Consider the following 19996-nt stretch of genomic DNA (forward strand, 5'->3'; position numbering starts at 1 on the left):
ATGTGGGGTCATATTGGGGTCAGCCTCCATTGCTACTGTGACAGAGTCTGGAGAATGCATTTGAATCCGTCAACAACATTTCACACCGGACTGTTTAGTCAACATGGCCACTATGCAGCTGGACTAGCCAACAACTTGCTGAAGTCCAACACCTTTCCAACGTAACTTGGTCATGTGGAAGAACCAGAAGAGCAAGCAGTAAGTAACAGTTTATCAGTGTCCTAAATTTGTTTATTTTGTCTAAGTCATGGAGCAAAAGCACTTGCTGTCAGGGAGCCGATTCGCTATATGCTAGCCTTAAAGCTAGATTGCTAAAGCTACTTACCATTGAGAGATGTCTTGAAGTAACCTCTTTTCTTGAGAAACCTCGGACAGTCCAGTCTCTACTTCCGGATCGGATTCAGAATCCTGTGTGTTAAAAGCCAACATTTTAAAAGGATAAATCGACATTTATTATCAACTCCTATACAGTTTGCGGCTAGCGGTACCAACCGGTTCAATTTCAACCACAACAACCTTTGTTGTTTCAAGTTCAACCACAGCCGAGTGGGCATGCCTGGTGGCATGCCGTGAGTGGAATAAATTAAGACAGATTGTTTTCGCGAGAACAGCGAAATCCAAACAAATACAGCTGAATAGGTGCAGATTCTTGAAGAACTAGAAAAACTTTATGTGCTGGTTATCATGTGTAGCAACTCAATAGTTGTCCACAATGCAAAGGGCTGAAAATGAGCATAATAGGTCCCCTTTAAGGTACTCCACCCACATTTCATCCACCCCCAGGGCCCGGCCATCGGGGACCTTTTTGACCACCCCAGCAACCCCAGCCTCAGAGATAGGAGAGATAGTTTCTCTCCAGTGTGCATGATTTTATGCACTTTTAAATTTGACTGAATCTTTTACCACAAACGGAGCAGGTGAAAGGTTTCTCTCCTGTGTGCGTTTCAAGTGTCTGTTCAGATTTCCTATGGTGTCTTTCTCTCTATTGTTATCATTTTTGCTTTTTTTTTCAATTTGATTTTGTTTCCGCAGTGATGGAATGACAAACGAGCCACAGGCTGCAGATGGCCCCTGAGGTCATCATCACACCTTCAATGACCATAAAGGGCCTACAAGCTCTCCTCTCAACCATTCTGATCCAGAACAAGAGTCAATCACCTCCTTGCTGACATCACAGCCTTGTCGAGATATGCTGGCCATACTCAAACATTCGGCTCACCCCATGTTTTCCAGATTTAAATGTTTCAGATCATCAAAGAAATCTAAATATTAGTCAATGACAACACAACTGACGACAAAATGCAGTTCTTAAATTAAACTTTTTATTATTACAGGAGGGGTTGCATGGCGATCAAGTGGTTAGCACGCAGGCCACACAGCTAGAAGACCCGAGTTTGATTCCATCCTCCATGTGGAGTTTACATGTTCTCCCCGTGCATGCGTGGGTTATCTCCGGGTACTCCGGTTTCCTCCCACATTCCAAAAACATGCTAGGTTAATTGGCAACTCCAATTGTCCATAGGTATGAATGTGAGTGTGAATGGTTGTTTGTCTATATGTGCCCTGTGATTGGCTGGCTACCAGTCCAGGGTGTACCCCGCCTCTCGCCCCAAGACAGCTGGGATAGGCTCCGGCACCCCCACGACCCTTGTGAGGATAAGCGGTAGAAATGAATGGAATGGGAAGTCCTGCTCTTTTTAGAGAGCCTTTTCTAAATGGCTCCTAGTGGATTTATTGACAATTAAAATGAATCACATATGTAAAAACACAGATGGTATCAAATATGTGCTATTAAAATCGGCAAAATTAAATATTATAATTAGGGATGTCCAATATTGGCTTAAATTCAAACCTGCGAAACAAAAAGAAGAAAAAAGTTCCTGTTTCTCATTTCTGTTATGATGTGAAAGTGAGATAAAACACAAACACAAGTTTTGAACCACAAATAAACTTGGTTCTCAGATTTAGCGGCGACATTGCTACATTAGCAACACTTGTGCTGTGTGTGTTTAACCCCCCCCCCCCATTACCTCTCAACGAGAGCTTGCTTATCCATACTTCCTGTCCTCCAAAAATGCCCAAGTTACTCCCGAGTGTGGATTATTTTGTGTTCAGTTAAGTTTGTACTATTTGTGTATCGCTGACCACACATTGAACAGTTTCTCTAGTGTGTGTTCTTGCGTGTGCGTTCAAATGTGAGTTCCGAGCAAATCTCCTACCACAAACTGTGCAGGAAAAAGGTTTCTCTCCAGTGTGTATTCTTGTGTGTCTTTTTAAAACACTTACATGCTTGAAGCCTTTACCGCACACCGTGCAAAGAAATGGTTTCTCTCCAGTGTGTACTCTCGTGTGTGTGTTTAACTCGACTTTTTGATTGAATCTTTTACCACACACCGTGCAAGGATAAGGTTTCTCTCCTGTGTGTATTCTTGTGTGTGTTATTAAGTCCCCTTTTTGGCTGAATCTTTTACCACACGTCATGCAAGGATAAGGTTTCTCTCCTGTGTGTATTCTTGTGTGTGTTACTAAAACGCCTTTTTTACTGAATCTTTTACCACACACCGTGCAAGGAAAAGCTTTCTCTCCGGTGTGCATTCTTGTATGTACTTTCAAATTTGACTGTTGAGAGAATCTTTTACCACAAACTGAGCAGAGGAAAGGTTTCTCTCCTGTGTGATGTTTCATGTGTCTGTTCAGATTTCCCTTGGTAACAAAGGTTTTGTCACATTGAGAGCATTTCCAGCGTGTGTTGTCAGTGTGACATGTCATATCAGCTTCAGAGTCTTCATCATCAGTGTCAGTAGAGTGTGACGTTATGTCGTCGCTATCTGATAGTGGAGCTAAGAGGTTGTCTGCTTGTGCTTGTGCTCCACAGTGGTCTCCATCAGCTTCTGTTGTCGTGTGACGAGTGGAGCTGCAGCTTGGAGGCTCCGCCTCTCTCTCCTCCTCACTTTGACCTTGGTCTTCATCATCTTCACTCTTCACAGGGACAACAATCACTGGGAACTCCTCCAGTCCTTCAAGATGCTCTCCCTCCTGACTGATGTTGTAATCCTCCTCTTCCTCCTTAATGCTGGGTGGCTGAGGCTCTTCTTCTTCATCTTTAATGTGGGGGAGCTGCAGCTCTCCCTGTTCCATCCTGGAGTTCCACTCCCGCAGCTCACGGGGAAGATGTTCTTCACTGATGTCTAGAGGACACAAGAAGACAAACTTTAGAAAAGTCCAGCTTTGCTCCGTTCAATTGAAGCCTTGTCCTGCACCAGCATACATTATGTTCTGACATTAGCCACGTTTACATGAGAAGTTTTTCCTCTTTCCGAATGGAATCTTTCCGAGTGACTTTTCCGAAAACAATGGTATACTTAGAAACGAATATTCCAATCTCTTGGAATCTCTACACGCGCCGCTATAATCAACCAGAATAATCAATGGGGCATGCGCAGTAAAACGTAAACACCAACATCACGTGATACCGACTTCCCCGAGTTTTTCTTTCACTTGTTGGAATAACTCCGTATTGCCAGTTTTTCATCCGTCCAGTCTTGAAATTTTGTTTGGATCAAAAATGAACTTTCAGCAGCAGTCCAGTGCCATTTGCTCGCCTCAGAAGAGGAAGAACGCATCCTGACGGTTTTCCGATTGAGCGGGTACCTCAATCGGATTGGGGAAAGGAATATTCCACCCCTGTGAATCCGATTATATGTTCATTCGGATTGGCACTTGTCTTTCAGAATGAGTTGTATACAAAGGTTACATTCTTTCTGTTTGAGCAAGCGGAATATTTGGGTCCATGTATACGTGGCTACTGATGAGATCCTCAAGACATTAGTCTTACTTATCTACGTATAATAAGCAGGGGAAATATCTTTGTGGTAAACGATTCGATGTGCAACTACAACGATAATTACATTAAATTTTATGTAAAAGGATATCAATTTCAGAACTATGGGCCATATTTTAAAAAATACAGTCAGCAAGCATATTTTTCTGTTACTATTTTTCTTTAGGGGCGGCACGGCGGTCTAGTGGTTAGTACGCAAACCTCACAGCTAGGAGACCAGGGTTCAATTCCACCCTCGGCCATCTCTGTGTGGAGTTTGCATGTTCTCCCCGTGCATGCGTGGGTTTTCTCCGGGTACTCCGGTTTCCTCCCGGATTCCAAAAACATGCTAGGTTAATTGGTGACTCCAAATTGTCCATAGGTATGAATGTGAGTGTGAATGGTTGTTTGTCTATATGTGCCCTGTGATTGGCTGGCGATCAGTCCAGGGTGTACCCCGCCTCTCGCCCGAAGACAGCTGGGATAGGCTCCAGCACCCCCGCGACCCTTGTGAGGAAAAAGCGGTAGAAAATGAATGAATGAATGAATATTTTTCTTTATTAGCTCTTAAAGTCGCCCACAAACGCTCAGCAAATACAAAATGTGAGCGAGTGAAACCTCTCGCACTGACTCAAACATGTTTTTTTGATTGCAGTGTCAGCGCAAAATAAGATATGAGACAATAGGAAATTGCCTCAATGCACCGTTCCTTCATGAAATGTACAAATGAAAATATAAAGAAATTATATATAGAACAAATTGTGCATTGAAAAAATGACAAACTATTGATAAAAATAATCGTTTTATCACACTGCAGTCGGTAAAAGCTGACCAACTATCTGGAAGTCCTCGGGAGCGCTTGGGAGCGACCAATCACAGCAGAGTGAATGTACCTAGGGGAGGGCCGATGATGAAGTCATTTAAACAGACAGTTTGGGTCAGAAGCAGGAAGTCCATGGAAACACTCCAGAGAGAGACGCAGACCGGCTGTAGTTGGATGTGATGATGTACTTTAGCCTGGTCTGGAGCAGGCTAACTCCACAATATAAATCACCATGGTAACTAATGTCAGATCATATCCCACTTTTGTACAACCGGATCACGGATGAGTTGAGACAGAAAGCTTATAAAGCTTATAAACACGTAGAAGTAAAAATGAAACTAACCTGTTCTGTGCAACACAACTTGAGGCTTGTTGAAAAAGGAGTTAGCGTTGACGTTCGTTCTCCTCTCTTGTTCGACGAAATTCCTCCTCGTACTCTGCTATCGTTGTAACACTCCAATATATCTTCATATGACGCAGTTAATCGCTGATTCACCAACTTTGACAGCATTTGCATTTTACCCATTTACACTCACGCTTGATGGCTGCTTAGTGGTATGTTGATAACTTCCGGGTTTCTTCGTTAGCAGCTAGCAAGCTAAGATAGATGAGCTTCAAAGTTCACCGAGGGAAGTTTATCCTGACATGAATCAAACGTCTCTCGCTGTCACTATATATCTATATCGTTCCCATTAAATATTAAGTGTGTTTTTCTGCGGATACTACCCGGAAGAAATGTATACCTACATCTACAAAAGTACCGGCTTGTGTGCGCATGCGCTATTCACACTGTTCCTAACGTCTCAGTAAGCTGTCCTAGATGACGTCATCATCTAATTTGCACATATTTAGCATATGATTATGTAACAGATGCTGCAGGGAAAAAAACTACCCTGAAGGGACAAATATGTCACTGAAGCGCCGAAGAACTTGGGTTTGAGGCGGGGTGTCGAACTTGGGAGAGAACTTTATTCTCCTTTCCAACATTAACTCACTCTTCTCGCTACGTGAGACATAACCGCCCACTTTCCAACCATAACAGGAAAAGAGAAACCCCTTTCCCCCACTCTCACCCCTCCGGGTGGCAACCACTCCCCTATTGATCGTTCCGGGGTGAATTATGTACCGGCCACCTAACACTGCATCACCTTATTTACGTTTGTGACTACAAATAAATTTAATTCTTTTGTTCGGCCTTTCTTCATCAAAATAAAATTGCTTTAATATCTTATATTTTATTTAAATATTACGTCCATAACGACGTAACAACGACGTTGACGTCCATGTCTCACCTGTATCACATTCTATATAACGTCACAATAAGGCTTGCAGGATTTGCAGAACTGTAATACCAAATAAGACCAGTAGGTGTAGCTATAGCCCCAAAAAGGTGGTTATGCTAAAGAAGGTATATCAAACTTAATCGGCCTACATTCGGTTGTTTTATTGTTGGTGTGATGTCATTTTACTGAAACATGCCTTTCCGTCCACACTGAAACATTCCCGGGATGGGATTTTTTTGGCCGGAAAGGAGGAATTAAAGAACACATGAGGATAATGAATAGTTAATAGGAAGGGGTATGGATATTTGGACTGTCTGCCAATAAACAATAAACTGTTATGCTTCTTCACACATCATAGTCTATACATAACCCATCCAGTAACACAATGTTACTGAACTAGAAGTTTTGTTGCCAAAATAATGTTCAAATCCACTCAGAGAATTTTGAATGCAACCTAACCTTTGTGGAACGTAGCTTTTTGCAGAAATAAAATAAAACCAAAATAGAGCAAAAACACATCAAATAAAGGTAGACGGCATGTTCTCCCTGTGCATGCGTGGGTTTACACCCCCATTCCAAAAACATGCTAGGTTAATTAGCGACTCCAAATTGTCCATAGGTATGAATGTGAGTGTGAATGGTTGTTTGTCTATATGTGCCTGTGATTGGCTGGCCACCAGTCCAGGGTGGACCCTGCCTCTTGCCCGAAGACAGCTGGGATAGGCTCCAGCACCCCGGCGAGGATAAGCGGTAGAAAATGAATGAATGAACAAATAAAGATAGAGGAAGCTAAAATGGTCACACTAATAAATAATAAAAACACAAAGATTTGTCTATAGAAATATGGATGTTGATGTTTTTAATTATGAGTATTAAAGGACACCTGTGACATAGACAGAGGAGGAGAAAAGATAAAAACAGTGAAAGGGCATTGTTCCACTGCAAGCGAGAACTATTAATGCTGCACTTTGGCCAAAGAGAGACTCACATATAAACTTACATACTGCCACTTATGTACAATGCATACTTTTTCTTACTACTGTTACGTAGCTGACAATTTTACATTTTTCATAATGTCAATTCACAAAGTATGAAGACGCTTTGTGAACACCAACACTGTCTTGGGTATTCGTACCTCCCGTCTTTTCAAAAGTTCTTTCAAGTTACTCTCCAGTGTGGATTCTTCTGTGTTTAGTCCAGTTTATACTTTTTTGAATCACTGACCACACACTGAACAATTTCTCTGGTGTGTGTTCTTGTGTGTGCTTTCAAATGCGAGTTTCGGGCGAATCTAGTACCACAAACTGTGCAGGAGAAAGGTTTCTCTCCGGTGTGTATTCTTGTGTGTCTTTTTAAATCACCTTTATGTTTGAAACTTTTTCCACACACGTTGCAAAGAAACGGTTTCTCTCCCGTATGCATTCGAGTGTGTCCGTCTAACTCAACTTTTTGATTGAATCTTTTACCGCACACCATGCAAAAATAAGGTTTCTCTCCGGTGTGTTTTCTCGTGTGTCTTTTTAAATCGCCTTTATAATTGAATCTATTACCGCACACCGCGCAAAGAAATGGTTTCTCTCCATTGTGTATTCTTATGTGGTTTACTGAATCAATTTTTCGATTGAATCTTTTACCGCACACCGTGCAAGGATAAGGTTTTTCTCCTGTGTGTATTCTTGTGTGTGTTGTTAAAACACTTTTTTGACTGAATCTTTTGCCGCACACCGTGCAAGGATAAGGTTTCTCTCCTGTGTGTATTCTTGTGTGTGTTTTTAAATCACCTTTTTTACGGAATCTTTTATCACACACCGTGCAAGGAAAAGCTTTCTCTCCGGTGTGCATTATTATATGCGCTTTCAAATGTGACTTCTGAGAGAATTGTTTACCACAAATCGGACAAGTGAAAGGTTTTTCTCCCGTGTGATGTTTCATGTGTCTGTTCATATTTCTCTTGTAAACAAAGGTTTTGTCACATTGAGAGCATTTCCAGCGTGTGTTGTCAGTGTGACATGTCATATCAGCTTCAGAGTCTTCATCATCAGTGTCAGGAGAGTGTGACGTTACGTCGTCGCTATCTGATAGTGGAGCTAAGAGGTTGTCTTCTTGTGATCCTCCACAGTGGTCTCCATCAGCTTCTGTTGTCATGTGACGAATGGAGCTGCAGCTTGGAGGCTCCACCTCTGTCTCCTCCTCACTTTGATCTTGGTCTTCATCATCTTCGCTCTTCACAGGGACAACAATCACTGGGAACTCCTCCAGTCCTTCAAGATGCTCTCCCTCCTGACTGATGCTGTGATCCTCCTCTTCCTCTTTAATGTGGGGAGGCTGTGGCTCCTCTTCTTCATCTTTAATGTGGGGGAGCTGTAGCTCTTCCTGTTCCATCCTGGAGTTCCACTCCTGCTGCTCAGGGGGAAGATGTTCTTCACTGATGTCTAGAGGACACAAGAAGACAAAGACATACTTTACTTAAGGATTTAATCAGTGTCCCTCACACAGTCAGTGTACCACTAGCTGACACTTGGAGTCGTATAGGAAAAAGCACTTGGATGTTCCACAGATTTGGTGGACAGACGAAACCAAAGTTGAATTGTTTGAGAGGAACACACAACGCCATGTCTGGAGGAATAAAAGCACAGCGCACCAACATCAAAACCTTATCCCAACTGCGAAATAGGGATGTCCCAAACCGATCATCGGGATCGGGATCGGCAGCCGGTCCTCTGTATTTTGAAGACAGGTGATTATCGGGTTCCGGCACTAGATTGGGCCGATACGGTCGCTGTATAACGTTCGTAACTCTCAGCCACACGCCCAACATTTTAGGTGAAGTAATGCAGTAACATCGCCGTGCAAACATGTCAGCGGTGTACTGTGGGGATGTTAGTTTCACGTTGAATATTCAGCTTCGTAGCTCCAGCGGTAGTTCCCCCTCACTGTAGCTGGACTGCTGTGTCATCCTGCGGGGAACTTAAACCGGAAATGCTGCTCTAACCGCTAGTTGTTTATACTTGGGACCGTCAATAAATGACTACTGCTATGAAGAAAAAATGTAATCTATTCTAAATCATTCTATAACAGGGATGGGCAAACTACAGCACTGGGGCCACATGACTTGCAAGTCGGATGTCTTATTTAGTAAAAAAAAAAAAAAAAAGACATAGTTTGATGTGGTGTGATGTTTAAAGTGCTCCTGAAAAAACGGGACATGAGAACATACAGCTGATAGTATAACACTATTACAGATAAAATTAGACAAATAATTCAAGGAAAATTCTAAGCATGAAATAGTGTGTGTGTGTGTTAAATATATATTCTGCCCCCCCCCCAGACAATTTTGTTAACTCAATGTGGCCCGCGAATCAAAATTTTTGCCCATCCCTGCTATGGGATGTCAAATGATTAGTCCTTCACTAAAAGTATTTTGCATGCCCATTTTTTCAAATTGTATCTTTTACTGGATGGACTTTTAAACAAATATATTTTATTGGATTTGGTACCTGACTCACAGAACCAAACAATATTGTTGGTTATGCTGTGGAAGTAAAAAGTAAACAACAGAGAAGTCTGGGCTTTTATAACATCTTCAGTGGGCGGGGCTTTTATCTACTCTGACATCTTATCACCAAATTGTATCCTGCTAATACGTTAAGCAGCTTCGTAATACTGCATATTCTGAGAAAATCCACCAACATAATACAACTGTTTTGGAGTAGTGTTAATGAACAGAAAGAATGCTTATAAACGTGAGAGTACGAATGAAACTAACCTGCTTTATGTAACACAACTTGAGTGTCCAGTAGTTGTCGTTGCCGCTTGTTCTCTTCTTTTGTTTGACAAAGTTCCTCCTCGTACGTTGCTATCGTTCTTTCTCACTTGATGAACTGCAAAAGCTTTGGAAAGAGCAAGAGTCTTAAACATTTTAAATATAATTGTTTCTGTGGTGTTAGTTTAACCGGATTGTGTTTATTCTTGGGATTTGGATGATCAGACGACACATTTTATGACCAATTTCTACAGAAATATAAGAACTTCGAAAAGGTCCACATACTTACTCGGCAATCGTTCTTCCTCACACCCCAAACTATTTCTTGAACAGCCGCAGTCAATCGTGGATTCACCAACGCCCGCAGCATTTCTATTTTACACATTTTCACACAACACTTCACTCACTAGCTGTCTGCTAAAGAGGTGTGATTACTTCCGGGTCTCTTTGTTAGCAGCTAGCAAGCTAAGCTAGCCCGAGGAGCTTCAAAGTTTACCGAGACGAGTTTATGCTGATATGAAAAAACTGTCATTTACTAACACTTGATCTCTGCGTCGTTCACATTAAATATTTGTAACAAATGTCGAGTGTGTTTTTCTCCGGAGACTACACTGAAAATAATATACGCACCTCGAAAACTGACAGCCTGTATGCGCATGCGCCAGTTTCATTATTTCCAACGCCTCAGTAAAAAGAGTATCTATTGGCTGTCCTATAAGTCACTGGTTGACGTCAACGTCTACTTTGTGTAGTAATTGCACGTGATTATGTAACAGATGCTACAGCAGAAGCAAAAATGTGAGACAAAAATTGTTTAATGATCATTTAAAATGGCCGAAAGCAGTATGATTCATATGTATGATTTACAAAATTACATTTAAAACTACAAATAAACTTGATTCTTGGTTTGGCCTTCAATTCAGCAGCAGCATTCAGGGAGGCTGAGGAGTGAATCCCCTGTCGTTGGAACGCACCCTGCAAACCCATGCAAATGATTAAGGGTCAAATGCACCATTGCAAAGAATTCGTGGTGGAAAATTCCCTTTAGTGCTCATGGAAAGGAGAAATAAACTGCTAAACGACAAATTTGTCCTTTATCATATTTATTCTACAGAAGGGGAAAACAGTTGAAACCAACTTTTGGAAGTCTGCTAAAAGTGCGCCACCCCGAAGGACAGGACATAATAAGCATAGTCCTACATATGTTATCAGGGCTTAATCGGGTGCAAGGATGCATTCTGGTTTAATCAGAACCTGTTGATATGGAAAAGGCCTTTGGAGAAACTAGTTTGTGGAGACAGGAGGTGTCTAGCCTCAAGTAAATAGTCATAACAAAGCAAGTAAGACTGTACAATAGCAGAAATATTCGACTTGCTAAAACCACTTGGTCTATGGTAAAATACTGTATATAAATATAATATAAAAATATAAATATTACATACTGCAAGCATTCCGTCATAATGTATCAGCAAAATAAGTCATTTTCTTGCACAATTTGTGTATCGCTGACCACACAATGAATAATTTCTCTCCTCTGTGTGCTTTCAAATGTGAGCTCTGTGCGAATCTTACACCACACAATGTGCAAGGTAGGTTTTCTCTCCAGTGTGTGTTATTGTGTGTCTATTCAAAGCACCGATGTGATTGAATTTTTTACCACAAACCATGCAAAGAAATGGTTTCCCTACTGCGTGTGTTCTTGCGTGCGCTTTCAAATGTGCGTTCTGAGTGAATGTTGTACCACAAATTGAGCAGGAAAAAGGTTTCTCTCCTGTGTGTACTCTTGTGTGTGTTATTAAATCGCCTTTTTGTCTGAATCTTTTCCCACACACCGTGCAAGGAAACGCTTTCTCTCCTGTGTGCATTTTTGTATGCACTTTCAAATTTGAATGACGGGAGAATCTTTTACCACAAACCGAGCAGATGAAAGGTTTCTCTCCTGTGTGCTGCTTCGTGTGTCTGTTCAGATTCCCCTTGTTAACAAAGGTTTTGTCACATTGAGAGCATTTCCAGCGTGTGCTGGCAGTGTGACATGTCATATCAGCTTCATCGTCAGTGTCAGGAGAGTGTGACGTTATGTCGTCGCTATCTGATCGTGGAGCAAAGAGGCTGTCTGCTTGTGATCCTCCGTCAGCTTCTGTTGTCATGTGTTGAAGGGAGCTGCTGCTTGGAGGCTCCACCTCTCTCCTCTCCTCACTTTGACCTTTGTATTCATCATCTTCACTCTTCACAGGGACCCCAATCACTGGGAACTCCTCAAGTCCTTCAAGATGCTCTCCCTCCTGATTGATGCTGTAAGCGTCCTCTTCCTCTTTAATGCAGGGGAGCTGTGGCTTCTCCTTTTCCTCTTTAATGTGGGGGAACTGTGGCTCTTTCTGCCCCATCCTGGAGTTCCACTCCTGCTGTTCAGAGGGAAGATGGTCTGCACTGATGCCTACAGGACACAAGAAGGCAAAGACATGTTTTACCAAAGTCCAGCTTTGCATCGTCAGCAGATGTTCTGACTCTAAGGATCTTATCAGTGTCCCTCAAAGCAGTCGGGGTATCTCCAGCTGAAACTTGGACTAGAGCATACACACTAAGGGTGTGGAAAATAGATATTAATCGATTTAAAAAAAAACTTAAATTATATTAGGAAAGCAGGAAGTGAACAAATGTAACAGTTACTGATTGTAAAAGTACCAGATGGAGGGGTAGGATTTAATAAGCTTTGCTTCTTCCTACTCCTTTTGGACATGTGGAACTGGGAACTGATTATGTGATGCATTCAAGTGTAATCTGAATCTGAATCTGAATCTGAATCTAGATTCATCTTGATGCATTTGTGGGTATCAGTAAAATCCGATGCACGCGCCGTTTTATTAATGTTCATCTTCACCCCATATGCTGTTCCCCAGGTGCAATGAATGCACCATCATTATTTGGCCTTTTGTATTGAATACAGAAGCCTTTTTTCCCTTTGCTTATTTGCATCATGTTGAATTGCATCATATCACAAGAAATTGCACCATATCATATCGGATTACATTGACTTGAACAAAATTATTATGGCATCGTATCGCCAGAAAATTTCCATGTATCGTTAAAGTATCGTATCGCGGGCAGTGTATCGAGATGTATATCGAATCGTCCTCGGTGCTGCGATTCACACCGGAAAAAATGACAGTTCACCAGTCATGAAACTCACCTGCTCCCTGTAACCCAATTTGACAGTTCTTGTAAACATCGTCAAGCAGTTGCCGTTGTCGCTCGTTTTCCGCTTTTGTTCGACGAAGGTCCTCCTCGTACTCTGCTATCGTTCTTTCTAACACTGCAAATATTTCTTCAACTGCTGCACTTAGTCGGTGATTCACCAACGCTCTCAGCATTTGTATTTTACACATATTTCACACAATCTCAATCCTTTACACTCACACTCGATCTCTGTTTGGCGATGTGGTGATAACTTCTCTTTGTTAGCTGCTAGCAAGCTAAGCTACCCCGACGAGCTTCATTACTCCATCGAGACGAGTTAATTCTGACATGAATAAAACTTTCGCTCACGGTCACTTAATATTAACTATATTAATGTAATATGAATTATTGTGAATTCTGTTTATCTTATGAGACAAGTCGTAAAAGTATACGTCTCTCCAAAAACTTCCGGCCTCTGTGCGCATGCGTCGTGAACACCATTGCCATTAGTGATGTGTCCGTCGCGAAGGAATAGTCTCTTTCAGCCGTGAAGGAATCGGCTCTAAGAGCCGGCTCTTTGGAGGAACGTCAGGAGCCTGTTCGCGTAGTTGCAAGCCGATTTTTTTCCTCGTCTTTTTATGCCATTTATCAAGATATGTGGCGGGGTGATATTTTAAATGAGGACAGCAGCACGGCCAAAAGAGTACTAGGTTAGACTAAAACGACGAGCTGGCATTGTTCAATTACAAGCTGGAACTATTAATGCTTCATTTCACCATAAAAGGAACTTACATGGAGTATTTAAGCAGCTGATTGGTTTCACCTTAGGAGAATGCCGTTACAAATGACCCGTGCTTCTGACAAATATCCTAATATAGTTAGCAACAATACTAAAAAAAACACATTTGTCAACACCCTTGACTTGAAATGAAAAACAGATTTCATTTTTGGACAAATTTATTCAGAAAACCATGAAATTCCACAAGGTGTACATACTTTTTCTTACCACTGTATTATATCATTGCAGCGGATTGATTTGACTTTTTTTTTTTTACTCCAGATGCTGTTCCTGATGCAAGGAATCAAACCCATGCAAACGATTACGGGTCAAATATACAATTGTCAAGTCTAAAATAGAAGAAAAAAGGTTCATACATGCGATAGATGAAACAAACATTTCAGCATAATGTCAATTAACAATGTAAGACATTGTTATTTTGCACAACTTTTAAAGTGTAATTCATCCCATCCCTTCAAAATGTTTGTCACTCCCCAGTGTGGATTCTTTTGTGTTCAGTCAGGTTTGTACTATTTGTGAATCGCTGCCCACACATTAAACAATTTGTCTATTGTGTGTTCTTGTGTGTGCTTTCAAATGCGAGTTCTGAACAAATCTTGCGCCACAAACTGTGCAGGAAAAAGGTTTCTCTCCAGTGTGTATTCTTGTGTGTCTTTTTAAATTACTTTGCGTATCAAATTTTTTCCCACACACCAGGCAAAGAAAAGGTTTCTCTCCAGTGTGTATTCTTGTATGCACTTTTAAACGTGACTGCTCAGAAAACCTTTTCCCACACACTGTGCAGGGAAATGGTTTCTCTCCAGTGTGTCTTCTTGTGTGGCTCGTTAAATCCCCTTTTCGATTGAATCTTTCGCCACATATCGTGCATGGAAAAGGTTTCTCGCTAGTGTGTATTTTTGTGTGTGTTTTTAAAACAACCTTTTGATTGAATCTTTTACCACACACTGTGCAAGCGTAAGGTTTCTCTCCGGTGTGTATTCGTGTGTGTCTTTTCAAAACAACTTTTTGATTGAATCTTTTACCACACACCGTGCAAGGATAAGGTTTCTCGCCGGTGTGTATTCTTGTGTGTTTCTTTAAATCACCTTTATGATTGAATCTATTGCCGCACACCGTGCAAGGATAAGGTTTCTCTCCTGTGTGTATTCTTGTGTGCCGTTTTAAATCACTTGTTTGAGAGAAACTTTTACCACACACCGTGCACAGAAAAGGTTTCTGTCCCGTGTGTATTCTTGTATGCACTTTCAAATTTGACAGCTGAGAGAATCTTTTACCACAAATTGAGCAGGTGCATGGTTTCTTTCCTGTGTGATGTCTCATGTGGATATCCAGGCGCTCCTTATTAACAAACGTTTTATCACACCGTGAGCATTTCCAGCGTGTGTTGTCAGTGTGACATGTCATATCAGTTTCAGAGTCTTCATCGTCAGTGTCAGGAGAGTGTGACGTTATGTCATCGCTATCCGATAGCGGAGCTAAGAGGTTGTCTGCTTGTGATCCTCCACTGTGGTCTCCATCAGCTTCTGTTATGTGTTGAGTGGAGCTGCTGCTTGGAGGCTCCACCTCGCTGTTCTCCTCACCCATGTCTTCATCATCTTCACTCTTTACTACAATAACTGGGAACTCCTCTAGTTCTTCCTCTTCCTCTTCCTGACTAATGCTGTAATCTTCCTCCTCCTGTTTAATGTAGGTGGTCTGTGGCTCCTCTTCTTCTTGTTTAATATAAAGGGGCTGTAGCTCTTCCTGTTCCATCCTTGAGTTCCACTCCCACTGCTTCCCGCTGATGTTCTTCACTGATGTCTGCAGGACACAAGAAGAAAAGAACATGTTTTAGCAAAGTTATTGTCCTGCACCAAGCAGCATCTATGGCGTGTGCCATTCGGTTCTTGTAGAACCGGAGCAAGAGTCTGGTTTGCATTCCCAGCAGTGAGTCGAGCCTGTTCACAGGGAATGTTGTCCTCCACCAAGGCTGCCCTTTGGCCCCGATTCTCTTCAGAATTTTGATGGACAGAATTTCAAAGCTGTGTGTCTGCTATTGGCAGATGATGCGGCCCTGGTGGCTTCGTCGGACTGTGACCGTCAGCCTTTAATGGGGAGGTTTTCCGCTGAGTGTGAAGCCTCTGAGATGAGACTCAGCACCTCCAAACCTAGCGGCCGTATCGAGTCCCTGCTGCTCTTTAAACAGTGAATGATAGTAGCGTCACAGCCACTATAGGGGCATTCTTTCACTTCCACAGGGCTCTAAGAATGTTAAAAAAATATTTACAAAGTCATAAACATATTTTCTATATTCAAATTATACCTCAACATTGAATCCTGTAATGGCGGAAATAATTTATCGCGGTCGGGCCAGGAACCGCTATAGATGACGGATGACTGTATTTGTTTGGCTAAGCTAACTCTGATTCCTGAACCATCGTGCGCACACACAAAAGGGCGAAAATGGGTCAAAACCTGCAACACTACTGCATGGAAGTCGCTGTTCAAAGTGTAACCGATAGCAAACAACGAGCTTGACGACAGTCATCACACACGACGACGGTGTTGCGCCCAATGTGAACGACGGCTGTAACGATTCATCAATACCATCCATCTTCTATACCGCACATCCTCATTAGGGGTCGCGAGGGCACGCTGGAGCCCATCCCAGCCGACCTCACCCCGCACCGCAAAATGGTCTATCTGCAGATGAAATTTCGTAAAAATCTGATTTGTCAAATTTCAAGAATACAATTTATTTGTAGTTTGTAAATGTAATTACTGTAACTGTAACTGAGATTTTTCCCCTTTAATTGTTCCATCATACTCCTGAGGAGTTGGCAACAGTACATTTAGTTGCCTCCATGCTATGACGTCATGTGGAGGCCGCGTGCAGAACCAGGGAAAGTACATGCGGAAGTGATAAATAAGCAACCATGATCCCGCCACTACTTTTAGGTGTGTCGCTACATACAAATAAGAAATTAACACCTGCTGATTATTATTATCACAGACGGTGTTCGATGTCCATTACCGCCACCCCATGGATGTATTTTTCGTGCACCATCGCAATGCACTGTGGGTACTAACACAAGTCTCGCGTGACCATCGATGTTGACTCGCTCCTTCAGCCTACCAAAAGGTAGAACTCACCAAATTTGTTGGCTAAATTGAACTACACTTACGATGCCCCCTGAGGGCAAGTGCCCAGGGGACGCCGATGAGGGCATCTCAAACTGCCACTGGAACGCAGCCCAAATTCAAAATGGCCGCCGTCTAAACAGCAATATGTGTCGACGTCAAGCGGCGAGACAGTCTATTTCCCCCCATTTTACGTTGTTTAAGATACAACAAGTTCCTTCCATGTACTTAAGCGAGCTCCGACGCCATGTAATTGTAATTTCCTTAAACGGCAAAGCATTGTTTCATCCCCATTTGGTTAGCGTGGCGGTGGCCGATATTGCAAATGTTGGTATCGGTCTGATACAACTTAGCAATAAACATACACTATAACAAACACATACACATTGACGAAGATAAACACACTAGAGAATTGAAGAATATTTATCTTGTCACACGAGTATCGATCCTACTGATAGCTATACCACGTACAAGTATTTAATTCAGAAAAAGGACCATCACATAGACGAGCTTTTTACGAGATGTGTTCATAAACGAACACAGAGCTTATATACTTAAGAGAGTAAGAATTAAACTAACCTGCTCTTTGTAACACAACTTGGGGCTTCTTGAAACCTCGTCCAGTCGTTGACGTTGTCCTCTTTTGTTCGACAAAGTTCCTCCTCGTACTCTGCTGCCGTTTTTTTTCTCACACTACAAATATTTATTCAACGGGCGCAGTTAATCGCTGATTCACCGACGCTCTCAGCATTTCACACCATCGAGACACTTTACACTCACACTTGATCTCTGCTTAGCGATAATGTCGTGGAGATAACGTCCTTGTCTCTTTGTTAGCAGCTAGCATGCTATGCTAGCCCGAGGAGCTAGTTCACGAGTTTATCCTGATATGGATAAACCGACTCACACTCACTTAAACTGTTCGTTGTTCACATTAAATATTTGTAACAGTTGTCAAATGTTTTTTCTTTGGAGACTACCCGGAAAAGTGTACGTTTTGTCCAAAACGGGAAACCTGTGTGCGCATGCGCCACACGACGCCTCCAGTAACGTCACTTGGTGTCTTTTTATTGATATTTTTATGAATGAACACTTATTTGTACAAGTGAAAACTCAACTTTAATTACATTTGGTGAACTTGAAATGAAAATTACAGTATACCAATAATGTAGCGATGGACAATTCAAGGTATTGGTGATGAGTTTAATATTGGTCACTGATGGATGTGCGCGCATGCTCGTGTCCAGGACTTCATTAAAAACAAAAAAACGTGCGTATGATGTCCGAAACCACTGGTTTCTTTCCCCATACGATGCTGAATAAAAACCCACGCATGCATAGGGAGAACATGCAAACTCCACACAGATATGCCGGAGTGGGGAATCGAACCAAAAACCTGTAGAATATGATAGTTCTAAACTACTGAAGATGATTATGATCCTTATTTGATCATAATTTCACCTGGCCTTGATACAGTGCAGGAGTCTACATTGTAATATGACATCAAGTCACATATGGCATCAAATAGTACAAATATTAAAACTTATGTGTTGCTGCTGATCAGAGTGTTGTAAATTGAATAATAAATAAATATATTAAGTTTAGCTTTGAGCTGGAGCTACAGCTGCAGACTTTCTTTCTCTCCTCGTCGGCTGCAGACCCTCACATTGGACACACCAATTGTTCTGGCCTACGGCGTTCAGTCATTGTTTCGAATCGGAGCTTTTTGAATGACGGACATATCAGCCAAGCAGCAGCAGCAGCAACGCAGATGGGCACATTTTAGAGCTTCATCACGAAACCTTGGTAGCTGTGCTAGCTGAATTCGTTGCAAAAACATTATTAACCCCAAACGTAACGTGGAAAAGAGCACCAAGCCACTGTTGCCAACTTTTCAGTAAGAAAAGTAGCTATTGGTTGTCCTAGAAGTCGCTAGCTTATGTGTTCGTCTAATTTGCATTTCATTTGCATATATACAGCATTTTGTTGTCATGATCGGGAGAAAATCTGATACCAATATCAACCGATATCGCATATGCTGATATCAGGCTGATAATTATCATTCCTATAGTTATAATAATATTGGAATGAATTCAAAATGAGAATAAAGTCAGAACGTCACAAAAAGAATTTATTTTTTCCCTCGCTTTAATAATGATTTGGAGTGCATGAGAAAGTGAAAGCAAAAATGTGCCTCACTTTGACACCATGATCATTTACCAACAGTAGATTGCGCAACTCTGCAGAAACAGAACCGATGTTGTAATAGCGGCAATGTTGAGCAAATGACTTTAACAATGTAGTTGTAGTTGCTAGTTATTATTGAAGACCCAGCTGTCAGTTCTGCCACATTACTAGTAAAAATATTTTTCTTTCCAAGGTTTACCAAAATTTTTATCACGTGGAAGCCTGTTTTTTCCATTTCCAATATTGAGTCCAGCAACCTTTAAGTAAGAAAGTGAGCTTTATTTGAACCATAACAATTTATTATGAACCATTTACAACTTAAAAAAATGATTTTTCCAATTTCACATAATTTTGGTAAAACCAGTTTATATTTAGTGTTATTGCTGAAAAGCATTATTTTTATTATGTTGGATGAGTAAGTGCCCGTCCATGCAATACTTTCCCCGCTCTGTAGAGGGCAACAGCGAGGCGTACGAGTGCCAATGAAGCGACAACGAAAGACCGCTCGCATTTACACAAATATGGTGCTATCGACACTAAAATATGTATGACTAAGCCTTTTTGGTGATGTTGGTGACGTCATAACACACATATGTCATTAACAAACGAAGAAAGTTAATAAAACGTCAAGTCAAAGCATCCGATTCAATATTTCTGGCGACATCTGCTGGTCATGTATGGAACAACGAGTCCTGCTACTTTGTATTAACGAAACAATCATTCACAAGCTAAGCAAAAAATAATCTATTCAAGTTTAACTTTGTCTTTGATTAGTGAAATTACCTTTAGCATGTCTAATAAAGCCCCAAATATGTTTTTAATTGATGCTATAAGCGTGAAGTGCTGTGACTGTTACACAATTGGGAGACATTATGAACCTACTGTGTTAAGAGATAACTTAGAGATAACATCTCAGTGATGTTTGTCACGCCATTGGGCGTTTTAGATCTCTTGAACCAAGATTGTTCATGGTTTCTTTGTCTTTTATGTCTTTCATCGAAAAACACAGAAATAGATCTACGTGAAG

The 19996-nt window shown here is 41.5% G+C and overlaps 4 protein-coding genes across 5 annotated transcripts; all 4 read right to left on the bottom strand.

Annotated features, from left to right (window-relative positions):
* Window positions 1–1339: 1339 nt before the first annotated feature.
* On the bottom strand, window positions 1340–5440 carry LOC131104908 (gastrula zinc finger protein XlCGF8.2DB-like). The gene is made up of 2 exons (XM_058052570.1): window positions 4987–5440; window positions 1340–3188 (listed from the first exon to the last, which is right to left on the bottom strand). Exon 2 carries the CDS (start codon window positions 3136–3138, stop codon window positions 2116–2118), a length of 1023 nt encoding a protein of 340 aa, XP_057908553.1. The 5' UTR covers window positions 3139–3188; window positions 4987–5440; the 3' UTR covers window positions 1340–2115.
* Window positions 5441–6770: 1330 nt separating this feature from the next.
* LOC131104901 (gastrula zinc finger protein XlCGF52.1-like) lies at window positions 6771–10370 on the bottom strand. 2 transcript variants are annotated; one of them, XM_058052562.1, is made up of 4 exons: window positions 10320–10370; window positions 9979–10061; window positions 9693–9816; window positions 6771–8358 (listed from the first exon to the last, which is right to left on the bottom strand). In XM_058052562.1, exon 4 carries the CDS (start codon window positions 8306–8308, stop codon window positions 7118–7120), a length of 1191 nt encoding a protein of 396 aa, XP_057908545.1. In that variant the 5' UTR covers window positions 8309–8358; window positions 9693–9816; window positions 9979–10061; window positions 10320–10370; the 3' UTR covers window positions 6771–7117. The 2 variants fall into 2 exon arrangements, with proteins under 2 accessions (XP_057908545.1, XP_057908544.1); XM_058052561.1 differs by lacking the exon at window positions 10320–10370 and having other exon boundaries at window positions 9979–10311.
* A 157-nt stretch (window positions 10371–10527) lies between these two features.
* Window positions 10528–13323, bottom strand: LOC131104906 (zinc finger and SCAN domain-containing protein 21-like). The gene is made up of 2 exons (XM_058052568.1): window positions 12877–13323; window positions 10528–12123 (listed from the first exon to the last, which is right to left on the bottom strand). The coding sequence occupies exons 1-2, from the start codon at window positions 13070–13072 to the stop codon at window positions 11258–11260; spliced, it is 1062 nt and encodes a 353-aa protein (XP_057908551.1). The 5' UTR covers window positions 13073–13323; the 3' UTR covers window positions 10528–11257.
* Window positions 13324–13812: 489 nt separating this feature from the next.
* Window positions 13813–17814, bottom strand: LOC131104900 (zinc finger protein 501-like). Its single transcript, XM_058052560.1, has 2 exons — window positions 17362–17814; window positions 13813–15462 (listed from the first exon to the last, which is right to left on the bottom strand). The coding sequence occupies exon 2, from the start codon at window positions 15412–15414 to the stop codon at window positions 14197–14199; it is 1218 nt and encodes a 405-aa protein (XP_057908543.1). The 5' UTR covers window positions 15415–15462; window positions 17362–17814; the 3' UTR covers window positions 13813–14196.
* Between the last annotated feature and the right edge of the window lie 2182 nt (window positions 17815–19996).

The sequence above is a fragment of the Doryrhamphus excisus genome, chromosome 16 (genome assembly GCF_030265055.1).
Source record: "Doryrhamphus excisus isolate RoL2022-K1 chromosome 16, RoL_Dexc_1.0, whole genome shotgun sequence".
Classification (NCBI taxonomy): Eukaryota; Metazoa; Chordata; class Actinopteri; order Syngnathiformes; family Syngnathidae; genus Doryrhamphus; species Doryrhamphus excisus.